At 42.6% G+C, this 14,939-nt stretch overlaps 1 protein-coding gene across 2 annotated transcripts in view; it reads right to left on the reverse strand.

The window, feature by feature from the left end:
• Window positions 1-524: 524 nt before the first annotated feature.
• The window catches only part of mmp24 (matrix metallopeptidase 24), a 65,628-nt gene continuing 51,213 nt past the window's right edge, over window positions 525-14,939 (reverse strand). For both annotated transcript variants that reach the window (XM_040002410.1, XM_040002412.1), the window contains 4 exons: window positions 13,802-14,016; window positions 9,069-9,207; window positions 5,191-5,457; window positions 525-1,347 (listed from right to left, as the gene is read on the reverse strand). In XM_040002410.1, coding sequence (XP_039858344.1) covers window positions 983-1,347; window positions 5,191-5,457; window positions 9,069-9,207; window positions 13,802-14,016 — 986 coding nt within the window. In that variant the 3' untranslated portion in view covers window positions 525-982. The remainder of the gene's footprint in view (window positions 1,348-5,190; window positions 5,458-9,068; window positions 9,208-13,801; window positions 14,017-14,939) is intronic.

The raw sequence follows: 14,939 nt of genomic DNA on the forward strand, positions 1-14,939 counted from the left end.
AGCACCACTGCTACATGCCATGAAAGGAAACAAGATTCAAGTAAAAAGCACAGCGAGAGCATGAATCCTTTTTCCTGGTTCATGGTGCTTCATGAATGATATTTTCTACAATCATTAAAAAATGTCTCATGAGGCGTTTCATGGATTTATAGAGCTCCTTAAATCTGAGAGGATGTTTAAGAAGTTTAGTGTTAGCATTTTGCTAAGCTGTAGAGCTTTTCCACGTCTATACGCCGATGACTTGCTATTCTACACCTGCAGAAACCAACCAGTGTAAACAGGCAGTGTAAACCAGTGCATTTGCTTTTTGATTTTAGATGGACCAAGACAATAGTGATGTTTTTTGTGAATGATGAAAAAAGAGAGAAAAAGGTCCTCTTTGACAGTTTAACATCTCAGAACAGCTGAACGCAAATCAAACAAACATCAGTGATCCACGGAGAGATCCTTGGTTTTTTTGTTATGGCCTTTCTACCTATATTCTATTTTCAAGTTTGATATTTGAAACTGTTTCTCTTTTTTTCTTTAAATTTCATCTGACTTGTAGCAGTTCACATATACAAGTTGTTAAAACAAGCTTGGAGGTGATATCTGGCTTAGAGGAGCATCTTTCTTTCTCCACTCTTTTTAAATTTTCACTGAGCAGGTGTGTTGTACGTCCCAGAAGAAGGTTTCAAAGTTTGTGTTTCCCCCTCATACGATCCCATTTTAAGTGAAAGCACAACCAGAAAGATGCATTTTGAAGTCTTTTAGATCGTTCTGGATGTGCTATAAGAAACAAATCTCTCCCACTCTGAGCCAGAAATCTGAATCCACTCCTAAAAACACATTTTGAGTGAGCCTACATCTTTAAGCAATCGTTAGCTTTTTGTCCTTTGCTAGCATTTTTGGCCATTAGCCTACATTAGCTAGCTAACGCATGACTACAGCTCGACCGTCCTTCAATCCACGACCTTTGACCTATTCTGAATCAAGTTGGCTGTCATACCCACTCCTGAACAGGGTATTTATAGTAGTGCTGTGTCATGGTGTTTTGCTGCACTCCTTTGTTTTTAAACTGAAAGATCGTGTACACGAGCACCAGGATGCACAGCGACAGAATGCAAGGGATCACCACGGCGATGGCATTGACTGTCGGGGGGACGTCGTTGATGGTCACAATGATGCCGACATCATCCGGGGGCAGCTGGCGTTCCCCAGGGTTACCGTTGTTGCCGGAGCGCTCCATGTCGGACTGGTCGCAGCCCATCCAGTCACGCAGGATGGACTTTGGATATCCAGGCTCCACAGTCAGCTTCTGGTTATCGAATTTCCAGTACTCCTTCCCCTTGTAGAAGTAGGTGTAGTCTGAGGATGGGAAGATGCAGGGGCAGGAGGATGGGAGAGTGATATCAATGAAAGACCAGAGCAGAGGAATCAGTCAGGTGAACTTTTTTTTACTGAAGCAAAAATAAACAGAAGACACTGAAAGTACAGCAAATTAAGCAACTACCCAACGGCCTCCGACACTACAGGGACCCAAAAGACTTGAGGATATGTTGCTGTGCCTGATAAACGTGGCTTGGTAGAGACACACAAGGTATCTTTGGGCATGGGCGCATTGAACGGTTTTTTCAGATTAGTCCAATTTAGTTTGTGGAAGGACTGGCGGTGCATTTGTAGGTTTGTGTAGAGTTTTGGGAGATGTTCCTCGCTTTCTTTACTTTAAACCAAGCTAATCTGATTGCATTCAAAACCAGCGGCAAAATAACAGCGTTTGAGGCAAAGCTGTAGACTGACTGCAAACTATTCATTGGCTGGACTTTGGTCAAGTCTACTTAAAACTTGTTCCAAAAGGAAAACTGTGACATTCAAGACACTCTGCTGCTTTCGAGAAAACACGTGTTCAACATTTGTTGCCCTCCAACAAGTCTTGCATCTCTTTATCTGTTATCTTTTTATATATTAGAATAAAGAACATAAATAAAGGCTTCTTGAAAGAATGAATGACAAGAGAAAAAAAGTTGCGACTCAAATTCAGGATCTCCAGCCAATGGTCGCATCCCCGGGTTGATGATGCTGACATCAGAGACGAAGAGGCGATGATTATGAAACTAAAGTTTATCACACAATACATGAGCCATAGTTTAGATGTACACACATATAAATGGTTCTAATGTGTTATCACAAACAAACACGCTCCAGTAATACTAGTTATTGTTGTGTTTGTCATTGAGGCAGGACACAGAGGCTCCACCACGTCGACTTCTGTGCAGTTAACTTCATACCTGTTCATATGGAATTTCCACATATTTGACGCACTTTAAATATAGCATCTTGTAATTGTTTGTTTAGCATGTAGCTAAATAGAAATCAGCACTAACCCCTAAAGCTATTTGATTTTGACCTGCTGGACGTTACGATGTCAGAGTCATGTGCCCAACCTTTTAGCTTTTTTAATTAAGAAGAATCGTGAGCTTCAACATAGCCGCTGGATCATCGCCCTGCAAGCTTCAGAGCTCCAGCTGTGAACCATCTTAAACATCTACTCTGGTACCACAGGACACTTCTCAACCAGATTACACACATATTGCATGAGCAGCTACTGGTTCAGTGTCAGAAACACTCAAGGTTTCTCGGGTGAAGTGGCGCTGCACTTACTAACACCAAACAGCGATTAACAGGAAACTCCTCGAAAACTGTCTCCGAGGGAACGAACACGTCCATGCACGGCACAGAAAAACGCCGTCCTCCACTCTGAAACTGTAACTCTGGTGTGTCCCTGTGGTGGTGGATCTTATTAGAGGCAGTATCGTTTCTGCTGTGATGTGGCGGCTGTAGGCAGCGACCATATTCTGGTCCCAGCAGTGGATGTTCTCACTGAAGGACGATGTTATGCAATGCCTGCGAGACGGATGCTGTAACAGGAAACACTCAGCGACACGTAAAGAGAAGAGTGCATTTGTTAGCTAATATTACTGTTTTATAAATATCAGCTGTTTCCTCTTCAGGCGTGTGGAGGCAGCCCTTCAGTTCAGCAAAGAGACCATCTTATAAAGTCATGCATTCAGATTTTACTGTAAAAACAGAAGCAGGTGGTTGGACGTTCTTTAAAAAATGAAACAACTTCGGGGCTCAATGGATCCTCCCGGTGGATCAGTTCGTCTCCACGGTCACTTAAATCCTGTTTGTTGTTACTGGATGTGCCAGCTATGATGTCACTAGAGCCCGTCGTCATTTAACTGGTGGTAAACAAACCAGATCCAGTTTGCAATAAAAGCTAACGTTTGCTCTAACATGTTGACACGCTGCTCGTCTGCACACACGCGACGGTAAAGACCTTTGAAGGTTTTTCTGAGGACACGAGGTGTCAAACATCACTCTGGTTGTTGCTCTGGAACAAATTCTCAATAACAAGTTGTGCAAGATGATGTGCAGCGTCTGGCAAAGCAAGAATTTCTGACGCAGCGACTAAAACACGGTTTGAACCCAGCTCTGTATGTTTACTCCTCCACAGACTCCACTGTGAGGGATCACATGCCGAAGTAGCAACAACAGAAAACACCCACAGGGCTTCTTGTGCCGTCTGCCTTTTCGTCTGCTCCATCACCTCCGAACAGCCCCGAGGAAACCAACGCACAGTCGCACACATTTGTCTGTTGCCTCTAAAGTCCCTGCAGGACGGTTTCTCATCTTTGACACCACACCCGGCTGGCCGTGTCGTCCTGTCACCACGTCGCGCATAGATCGGCCTCAACTCCACAGAGGAAGCCGCAAGGTCACAAGGTCACCGCTCAAGGAAAGGAAGTGACGATGGACAGTTTTCTGTGTGTCACACCTCTGTCAATGCATTTTATGACCCTGCAGCATAAACAGCCGACTAACAGGGTTTTTACTCAGGTGTCCGAACGTACACGAGTATTTTTGAAAACCCAGATTTTTATATGTGTTTGGACCTTTCGTCCACACGTAAACGTTGTTTTTGATCACTGAAAACTGAGATTTTCAAAAACTCAGTTTTTGCGTTTACGTGTGGACGAGGAAAACGGAGATTTAGCAGATAGAGACAAAACACTGCTGCTGTCAATCTATCTGCAGTTTGTCCACGCTTACATACACACACAGTTACTGTCCCTCCATTTACACAGACAGGCGTCAGAGTGAACATTCAACACAGACGCTCTCACAGTCCTGACGTCGTCGCTTTTGAATAAATGAAATTGTTTTAAATTAAAATTTGTGCATGCTGTATGCATTTGGTTCATTCCTAAGTTGTGAGTCTACACCAGCCAAAATACTGTTTTTGGTTATTGACATTTGAAATGATGACTTGAAAAGTAGCACAGAAGTAAAGCCTGTTTACTATTTCCCGCCCTGGCTTCTAGACTTCTGATTGGCCAACATTTCTACACGGCTAGGATTTGGCCTGTTCTTGACAACGTTTGACGTTTTTGCCGTTTACATGTGGACAGAGATATTTTTCAAAGCTGCACGTGTGGACGTGGCCTCAGTGTAAATATAAGCTGCTGATTGTGACTCTGCATTGCAATTCTTCTTCAGTTTACAGTCAGCTGAGTTCTATGCATTTTTAAAATGGACGTATTTTTTCTGTCAGCGCTATGTTAAAAGTAACGTTTTTGCATTAAACTTGCTTTTACCTGATGTCTGTATATTATGTAACTGACTGGAGTCAAACTCTCATAAAAAATAGAATTTAATTCAAGGAAGTTTATAAGAAAACAAATGTAGGAGACAAACGGTAAATATGTTGGAAGAAATTATTGCTGTCTGCGTTAATCTCGCTAAAATGACATTAACGCCATAAACGCATTAATGCGGCAAATCTCTGTTAGCGAGGTACCGCGGATCGCCCCGTGTGTGGGGCTGCACGGCGTCAATGGGTTAGCACGGTTAGCTCGTTTAGCTCGTTAACACGCTGACGCGTTATTATCAAATGTCCAAAACCTTTTGTTTGATCTGTAGTAGAAATTCTTCTTCAGCTTGCGTGAAAATCAGTGTCAGAAAAGTTTAAACATTAACACAGAATCAAAACTAAATTATACTGAAACCATTTTTCTCGTGTTTTGAAATCTCTCAGCTCCAGTGTTGCCGTCGTGCACGAGGCGACGCTGAGATCGATGAAGGCTACCTCAGATTTGACCGGATCTCGTCTCACGCCTGAAACCAAAAGAATAATTAGCTGCCACTCACATCCCTCCCTGCTGATGAAGGCCCCCTGCGGAGCGTCCGGTATTCCCTTCCACACAGTGATGGGTTTGGGGTATCCTGCGTCGGTGGTGTGCTTCTCCTCGTTGTAACGCCAGTACTGGTCCCCTTTGAAGAAGTACGTTTTCCCGACGGGCTCCCACCGCAGCGCCGTGTCGATGCCACTCTTGGGGAGGGAGCTGCCCAGCTCCACCAGGCTGTGAGGGTACCCTGGCTCAGCCGTCACCTCCCTGAACACCCAGTATTTATCACCTGGAACCAGCGTGAAGAAGTAAGTGAGCATTTTAATATTTTCAGTTTGTGTTGTGACACAAGCAGCAACAGAACTGCCATAAATGCAGTTCCTTTAATGTCCACTGGGGGCTCCAGTGAGTCAGGCCCCACAGACCCAGCAGGTTTAGTCTTTACGCTTAGATTCAACCATAACGACCTGGCTGCCTCCATCTTCTTTATACAGTCTGTGGTTCTGAGCACAAATAGCTGCTCTCAAACTTTATTGACTTGAACTAAATTATTTATCCTCCAAACAGTCTGAGAAAATGTGTTTCTCCCTCAGTTTCTCAAATGATTATTTAATATTTGAAATTCCAGATATAGATCATCAACAATCGATTGTTCTCTGGCAGACAGCCGATCCGTCTGCCAGCTTTTCTCTTTGTAGGTTTCAAAATAAGCCGCTAGCTGCCAGGAACACTAACGGAGGCGAAAACACGACCTCCCCGGCGTCGTATCATAAATAAGAATCTTTATAGATACTCTTGTTTTTGGCGGTGGGGTTGCACAGGACAGAAGACTGTGAAATTTAACAGCCGTGGTTAAAGAGCGTCGATTTCCACTACAGCGAGAAAACAAAGATTAAAACAGCTGCTCTGTAGCTTTGTTAAATATCTCACTGTTCGGAAGAAGGATATGGGCGAAAACGCAAAGAGACATTAAATAAATAAAAGTACTCCACGAAGCCCCTTTTAAAGGCTGATTAAATATCCTGCTGTGACAGACGCTCCTTTAGGAAGCCTGTACTGATCATCTGGAAAAACTCACACAGTAAAAACAAAGATTAATACAAAGCCACTGAATCCCAATTATGTCCTTTACAGACACTAATAGCTACTCAGCAGGCATTTAAAGCAGTTTGTAATGTACATTATGAATTAATGGGTAGATTTAAGCAGGAAATTACAGTTTCTGATGTTTTTTTAATGTCTTTCACATCCTTTAACTTGAAGGCTTCTAAACTGGAAAGTTTGATTCAGACTTATTTAAACATTTTGGTACAAATATGTGTTTGTCTTTGCAGTGCGTGTGAGTGTGTGTTCATATCTTTGTGGGGACCAAGACTTGTAGGTTTGCTACGAGTTTGAAGCCATTTTTTTGAGACTTAAAATGTGATTTAAGTGTCAGGGTTACAATTAGGTTATTGTTAGGTTGGGTTAGGGGAGGGGCTTGTGTCAATTAGATGCCCCCACAAGATATGAATACCCAACGTGTGTGTGTGTGTGTGAGAGTCAGCAGCTGAGAGCTCAGACAAAGCAAAGCTATTAATTTCTGCTCCTGGCTGGCAGAAGATGTCGATGAACGAGGGGTCCAAAAGTCTGAGAGCACGGCTGAAAATCCTTCACTTTATTTCATTTACTTGAGAATTTATCACCAAATGTTTTATTGCAAATGAAAATATGATGTGACGGCGTTCCTCAGAGCTTCCCGTCACTCGGCCCTTGTAAATGTTCAGTGGGGTGAGGTCGGGTTACCGCAGGTTCTTCTCTCCTCTCGTCCTGCCTGTGACACGTAAATCAATCTGGACAGTTGATTTTGAAGCACGTCCTAAAAAGCACCTGGAGCAGAGAGGAGGTCGCACAGGTGTGTCCTTTTCACCTGTGGCATGAGGCGCCCACACATCCAGATCCTGTCAGGAGGAGGACTGCTTCTTGGATCTGTGTTGCTATCCTACCCAGCTCAGCCCCTCCCATCAGCGACGTGAACAGAGGATGAGCTGGTTAAACAGTCCATCGATTCTGCTTTTACATACTGAAGGTAAAAAACACTTAAACGGACACGCCCACGCGTCCTCCAACATGGCGTGCTGAGATTGATTTCCGGTTCACAAGCAGGAGGAGACGAGGAGGGGCAAATTGGAGAAATGAGAAAAACCCTCAGCCAGTGTGGGTCTGATCCTGGTGCCTCTATCAGTGCACTTCCTGTTTTATTTTGAAGGTTAGACATGACTTTTTTCTCACTGTTCTTTCCTGAGAGTCCGTTTGACTGTCAGCTCCTCGCACTCCTCGTTTTTCTGGGATGAACCTCATTGTCCGTTCGAGACGTTCCTGCTGCCATCGGCATGCAGCGCGTTTTGTTGTTAATCATTAATCACGTGTTTCTTTGGCTCTTTTCTCATCAGTGTGACGCAAATCTAAGATTAAGATTTGAACACAAGTGAACGTGATGTCCTCAGGAGTGATGCAAAGACAGAGTGTGTCAGTGCTGACGGGAACGTAAGAAAGAGTGAAAGAAAACGAGCGACACAGTCAGCAGGAAGGGGACGAGGGGCCTTTGGGCCGGGTGCTCCCCGCCGCCACACCATTCTCTATTTCACACTTTATTAAATATCAGGAGAAGGCCGGCATGCAGAGAGCAGGACAGAGCCTCATAGCGCTGAAGCAGAAGGCAGATTCTGGAGAATTTTTTCAGCTTATCAGGTAAAATCAAGAGATTTTTTTTAGAGCAGGTAAATTCAGCCTCAGTGAAAATGAGACACAGAAATCTTTAAGCTCAGACTGAAGGTGGAGGAAGGAGTCAGACCTGAATTTATATTCCTCTGTTTAATTCTTCATACCTTCTCATGTAAACATCACACAACTGTTAAAAAAATCTGATTTAGATTTGGCTGATGTTCTTATCAACATCATCTTTTGTGCACCTCAGGATGTCTGTCACTGTCACGCTAACAGAAACTGACCTGAATTTCAGGTGGAAATGATTCAGCAGTGTTGGGGAGTAACATGTACCACTGTTACGTATTTAAAATACAAAATATGAGTAACTGTATTCTGTTACAGTTACCGTTTAAAAAGGTGGTATTCAGAATACGTTACTAAATACATTTTGGGGCATGTAATCTGTAATCTGTAGTGGGATACATTTTAAAAGTAACCTTCCCAACACTGTTATTCTGGGTGTAAATGCATTGATCCAAAATTGAAAGGACAAGAGGACCAGCAGCAGCACACACTTTGCTCACCGCTTGGTCGACATCACAGAGTTACCTCCCTGCAACTTTGTCGACTTCTCAAAAATGCAAACGACACTTAAGGATCGCTGCTTTGACACAATGGAGGACAGCGAGTTTCCATCACAGAGGCACAAGAACGATTTAGCATAACGTGACTTTGCTGAGAGATCTCAAAATATTTGAAGTGGTGCACGAAAAGCCGACCGTCAACACGACATCAGGCTGAATTTAAATGTAAGGCTTTTGATTTTTATACACCTGCTCTCAGAAAACAGGCCGAGCGTGTGATGCCTGTTAGTACGGCTGCTAAATTATGCAAAATAAATAAGTTTGGTCAGTAATGAGATCACGTAACATCAATTCAACATAAACCAAATGTCCCTCAGTGAGTTTAGAGTTTCATTGAGGGTCAAATAAAATTCAAAGGCAAAAGGAGTGAATCGCTGCCCGTGCCTACTCTTAGAATGCTCCTCCATCTGTTGATGCCATTAACAAATACGACAGTTATCTATACATGTGTTTGGACCCTCAGAAATAAAATCCTAGTTCCAGCAGGACTGTGACGCACCGATATTAACTGTTAGTCAGTGTAGGAAAAAGGAAACTATTTGTATACCTCAAATTTTATTCCACATACCTTTGAAGAAGACAAATTTGCCGTCAGTCCTCTCGTAGGCGGCGTCGATGCGAGGTGGCAGGCCTTTCCAGAACTGATCGATCTGCATGGGGTAGCCCTCCTGCACCTTGTTGTTCCTGAGACGCCAAAACCACCGGTCCTAAAAAAGCCCCAAAATTCATCACTGCAGAGCGCTGTGCTAAAACGGCGGCAACGTCCCGAACTCCATAATTAGACAAGCGTGAGAAAGAGTTACAGGTGACCTGAGGAGAATCTGAGTCATGCAGCTGGTCATAAAGGACGGTGAGAGGAGAGCGAAAACTGGCAGAGATAAAGAAGATGTGTCCTTAGTGACGGTACAACAGTGAAGTCCTCCAGCAGAACCAGAAGTGCTTAATGTGTAACAGCTGAAGCACAACAGTTATTATCAAATATTCTCATCGTTAACAAAGTTGGCTTCATTTTTTTATCTGGAGCTTTTGTGGAGAATGTGTTTAAATGTTTTCAACAAAAGAGAGAAGCTCAGAACGACAACAGAAACCACTGTGAAGGTAAGAGGAGAAGAAATAACTGGAACAAAAGACGAGCAAAGACGAGACAGAGACTGAGATGTGAAAGAAATGATTATGCAAGTTAAGAGGAGGACTACAGGGAGGGGAGGCAGCAGGAAAGAGATGTAAAAAGGAGGAGAGGAGGCGAGCATAGAGGAGAGAGGGGAGCTGAAGAGGAGGAGAAGAAGGCGAGCATCAATCTGAGCTCATTATCATTTGGCTTTCGTGAATCTAGGACACAGCCAAGCTAAGTCCCCCCGCTGAATGATGTGCGCGCGCAACCACACACACACACACACACACACACACACACACACACACACACACACACACACACACTCGCTTGTGCTTCTATTTTTGTGGGGACTCTCAGTGCTTTTCCACAGAGGAACAGCCTAAAAATGTCCTCGCTTTCTATAACTGTCAGTATAAGTCGGGTGCACACGCACGCGCGCTGCTTCTCGCCTGGCCTAACATCATCGAGTGGACGCTAATGCTTTTCTGTCTGAACCCAAACAGAGAAGAAAAATCAATGCTTTGCATTCAGCAAAGAAGCCATGAGTGCTTCTCACAGAGGAAACATCCCATAATGAGCGTCTCCTTTTAGACGCCCACCAGCTCTCGCTGCTCTTTATGTCCTCGCGTGCCCCCGTCCTCCAGTTTAAAGGAGACAAAAGATGCTTGTTTTCCTGACTGATGATGGTGCATTCAAGGACCCAGTTCTTCCGTGGAAATGGCGGCTTCATTTTTAACTATTATTGATATTTATTAGATGCTTGTCTGTGTCATTCAGGGGCACACGAGAAAAGCTTTGTTTTGTTTATTACATGTTAGTGCCACCATCTGTTTTGTAGGTGGCATCAACTTTATTTGTCAAAGGAAAACCAAAATAAGCTTTGTGGGTTTGTGAGTTTTTAAAGTGGCCCAATTTTGTGTTTCTTTGTTTCCTGTCATATTTCTCCTGTTTAGTGGTGGGCGTTCATATTAAAGAGGTTTCTAATAATAGATGCTGTAATAAAGTGCTAATAATAGCTGTTTTAAACACTCAGTTTAACCTGCTTTTAAAACTCTTGAGCCTGTATGATATTACAGAGAGGACATATCCAGCATAGTCATCTCAGGTGCAGAAGCTCCGCCTACCCGCCTTGTGTTTTTAAAAGGAAGCCGATCAGAATACGACAGCATACATTAGTAATACTTTACATTTCTGACTTAGTTTGACTCAAGAATCCATGCTGGCCGCTGATCCAGCAGCCACAGGATCCTGTTTTAAGTGATGATTGAAGATTTTCTCCTGTTTTTGTCACAATGGGAATGAATCCAGCAGAGCAGACAGACAGGTCCAGCTGAGACTGACAGAAAACAGAGAGACTCACTGACAGGCAGGAAGGACAGAGAGCCCGACGAGTCTGTGACCTTTTCGAACATTCAGTTTAAATATCAAAGACATCCAAAATGAATTTTTCTTCTTCTGCTCAGGATGAGATTCTGTCTCAAAACAGAGGTAGGGCTAGCTAGCTAACTGCAGGCTGTAAGAACAGTAGGTGAGATCCAGAGAAGGATTTTTGTTTAAGCTAAAGAAGCATTACAAGTTTTACAAGTTTTACAAGACAAAAGTTAACGATTGGCTGGTGTGACATTACTCTGCACCATGTTGGACTTTTAAAAACTCGGCACTGTCCAGTATGAGGCAAAAGAGTTCGAGGCTGCAGGGGCAACGGTTAAGCCAAGCTAGGCTAGCTAGCCTTTAGCAGTGCTAGTGGTGATGAGTTTTCTGAGAAATAAAATAAACTGGATTTGTTGCTTGTGTCATATCAAATTGTTATTTTTTAAGTTACTGGAGCATCACATCAATCACGTCTTGCTGTAAAATTAGCTTTAGCACCCAAACCTGCACTTCCACTAATGTCCACTCGAGGCTGTCTCCAAAAACGAGTCAGTCCTCATTGACGCCCATATTAAAATGATACGAGTCTCTATGGGCTAGCATCCTGTTTATACAAACGCTACAGGTGGTAAACTGTTTATAACTCACGTTTAAAAACTATATTAAGAATTAAAATTAGTCTCATGATTTAAACTCATTTCAAATGCAGTTAAGTGACTAAAAATTCATCTTACTTTGTACTTAACTGCACAAACAGACCTTCCACATCCTAATATTTTATTTATATGCTGCGTCACACTGATGTGCAGGTATCTGTGTGTGTTACTTGGCAAGCTTGCTGGTATTAGCTCATCTCTCTACAGTCTTTGGCCTGTTGGGTGCTTTGAATATCTAAACATTTAAAATATATAATTAAATAAAGCCATACAGTTTATACTACTACATGCAACACGCTGTAAATGCTGTGTGCTGGCATGCGAGCGCCTACAGAGCTGCATCGGTGGGTTACTAACTGTACTGGAAGCATATGGCTGATGCTAATGATCATAGGCTGGATAGCGCCATATGCCACTGGGCTGCTTCTTTCATCTGACGGCACCACGAGAGTGGTCGTTTTTAGCACCAGCGGCCCCGCGGTGGCGTCCAAACCCATAATGTTGGCAGTGTTAAAGCCGTCGTTACCTTCCTAAACACTAATCTGGACCACGCCGTCCAAACCTGCGTTTATGGATAATGATTATGAGACATAAACTTCAACCATACTTCCAACATCATTGCTACTCTGCATCCTCCTCCCGTAATGTTCAATTAAGCTTTATCTAAATCCCCCAGTGACATCCTGTTTTTTATAGCAACCCACAGCAGTGTGACTCACCGTCTGTAGGAGATAACAGCCATTAATTACAGACACAACAGCATCCTGTTCAATAAGCTCGTGTTGGAACAAGCACTCAGGTTCTTTAACAGGATGAGATATCAAAGACTTTTATTGGTTTGATGCATTTAAATATTTCTTATTTAGACGTTTTAATGTTTCTGTTATTTGATGGAAAGCAGTTGGCACTAAATGTTTGTTCCGGCCTTTTTTCATATTTTCATTTACAAATCTGGAAAATAAATAATAAATTAAAATATTTTGCTGTGCTTTTACCCAGTGGTCTAATTGTTTTTAATACTTAAAAAATAGTTATTTTATGTTATCGTAGAGATATCTTAATGTGATATGAGATTTGTTGTTGCTTTATTTTAATGGAGTCCCTCATAATTTACTTTGTTTTGGTGTTTTCAATGCTGTTGTTGAATATTTTCAAAAATATTTTTAATTTGTGTCCTACATTTTTTTTTAATATAAAATTAGTATTATTTTAATTATTATGATGACGATGATGATTATTATTTATCAACGTGTTTGATACGTGTTGTGCTACTTGCTTCATCATTGTAATCACCTGTAAAATAAAATTTGGCTGATCATATTTCATACATTTAATAGGACTAATGCGATTATATATTTTCCTAAATTGGGAAATGTAGTTAAAAAATTATGTGAAATTATTTAAAAACAATTAAAAGTGTTGTAATGTAACTTTTGTGTTGCATTTGTGGTGGAAAATACAACCTTTGATGAATCAGAATTAAGATTAAGTTTGATATTTTATACCAGGTCTTTAATGTATCCCAATAAATCACCACAGAAAAGAAAAATCCAGGAGTTAGAGTTCCTGGAAAGCTACAGTGACAGGTTTTCTTGGGCGTAAAGAACAGAAATGGGATGAATCATCGATCTTCTGCCTGTTTGTCTGCGAGCTGCTGCCTGATCGGGAGCTGAGCAACCAAACTTGGCAGACAGGTACATCGAGCATCCTGAAGGCTCTTATCTCTATCAGATATTATGATGTCATCGCATTGCTTAGCAACCACATACCAACTTGCAAAAACGACATTTTTAATAATTATTATGCATGCACAGTATCGTACAATACCATCCTGTCATTTTGATTTCACAACAATAACACCTGATTGAAAACTTGAACTTCATCTGTGGAGACGACGTCAGCCTGCCAGCTGAAATGATCTATCATTTTATTTTACTGGAGATTCACCAATTAATCAAAGGGAAGAAAACTAATGTGAAAACTGATTCACTCCAAAATAACATTAACTGTCTTGATTTGTCACCTTGGTCAGCTGTCACAAGTTTCTGGCTTTGTCAACAACGTGAAAAAGTAATCAAAGAATTCAAAAATGAGCGACTGTTAGTGAACACTGTCAAAGAGACCAGCAGCAGGCGTCTGCGCCGCTACGTCTCCGCTCACCTTGAACACGAACATCTCCCGTCTGAAGAAGGCCACAGTGTTGAAGTTGCCATCGCAGATGTTGGGTTTGCCGTTTCCAGGCAGTGCGGGCCGGTTACCGGGCGGGTGCGGCGGACGGGAATGCCGGTCGTGCTTGCGCTCGGAGGTCGAATGCGTCCGTCGAGAGGGTAAGGTGGGTAAGGGCCGGGTGGGTTCCAGCATGGCTGTGGGGATGCCTGGAGAATCACGTCAATCACAGCATGAATCAGTCGGGCACCGTGATTGGTTCCAGAGTATCATTAAGAGCACTGAGACTCAAAGACCCACAGCAGCATGAGTCACTGGTCATCAGCTGTGCGAACACGACTTCTTATGTAAGAGCCTGTTAGACAGCATTATGCAGACCGCAGAAACACAACTAGTACATTTGGTTCAATGACTCATTTGTTTTCATGGGCAGAAGGAAAACCTCGGATTATAAATCTGTTTGCTTAAATCGCTGCCTCGCATCGACACGGGAGCGAGACGCCTGAAACAGCAGTGCGGCTCATTCCACCCCATCTCGTTTGTCCATCGTGCGTGTTTTTGTGTCTATTTGTGGTTGTTATGTGTGGTTTTATGTTTCCTTTGCGTCTCTCTGTGTTTGGGTTTTTCTAGTTGCGAGTCTCTTTGTGCTGCTTTGTGACACTTCTGGTGATTTTTTTGCATCTTCTTATTGTTGTTTTGTGCCAAGCAGCCAAAAATAGATCATTTTAGGCCCCTGCTGTGGTTGCTTTGCTCTCCTTTTCATTTCTTTAGTCTGCATTGTTTGGTGTCCGTCTTATTTTCATTCTTTTCCACTTCCTCTGCCTTTTATTAAAAAACAAACAGAAACTCTTTCTGTTGCAGATCCGTCCATGACAAAGACGCTCAATGTTCCAACAGGAAAAGAAAATCTATTCTCTTTTTTCTAAGCGTACCAACACGAGTCGGTAAATTGCACAGAAACAGTCTCGTTGTAAAATGAACAGTGCGGTGCTGTTGTGGCGGCTGGTGTTGAGAGCAGCACATCCAGCAGGATGAACTTTGAGCAGATAAAATAACAGGCTTTGTTATCCACACTGAACAATGAAGTGCAGCGGAGAAAAACCGCCGACTGCACAGTCCTGGCCGGTATTTC

This window comes from Simochromis diagramma, unplaced genomic scaffold, assembly GCF_900408965.1.
Source record: "Simochromis diagramma unplaced genomic scaffold, fSimDia1.1 OVJJ01000438.1, whole genome shotgun sequence".
Lineage (NCBI taxonomy): Eukaryota > Metazoa > Chordata > Actinopteri > Cichliformes > Cichlidae > Simochromis > Simochromis diagramma.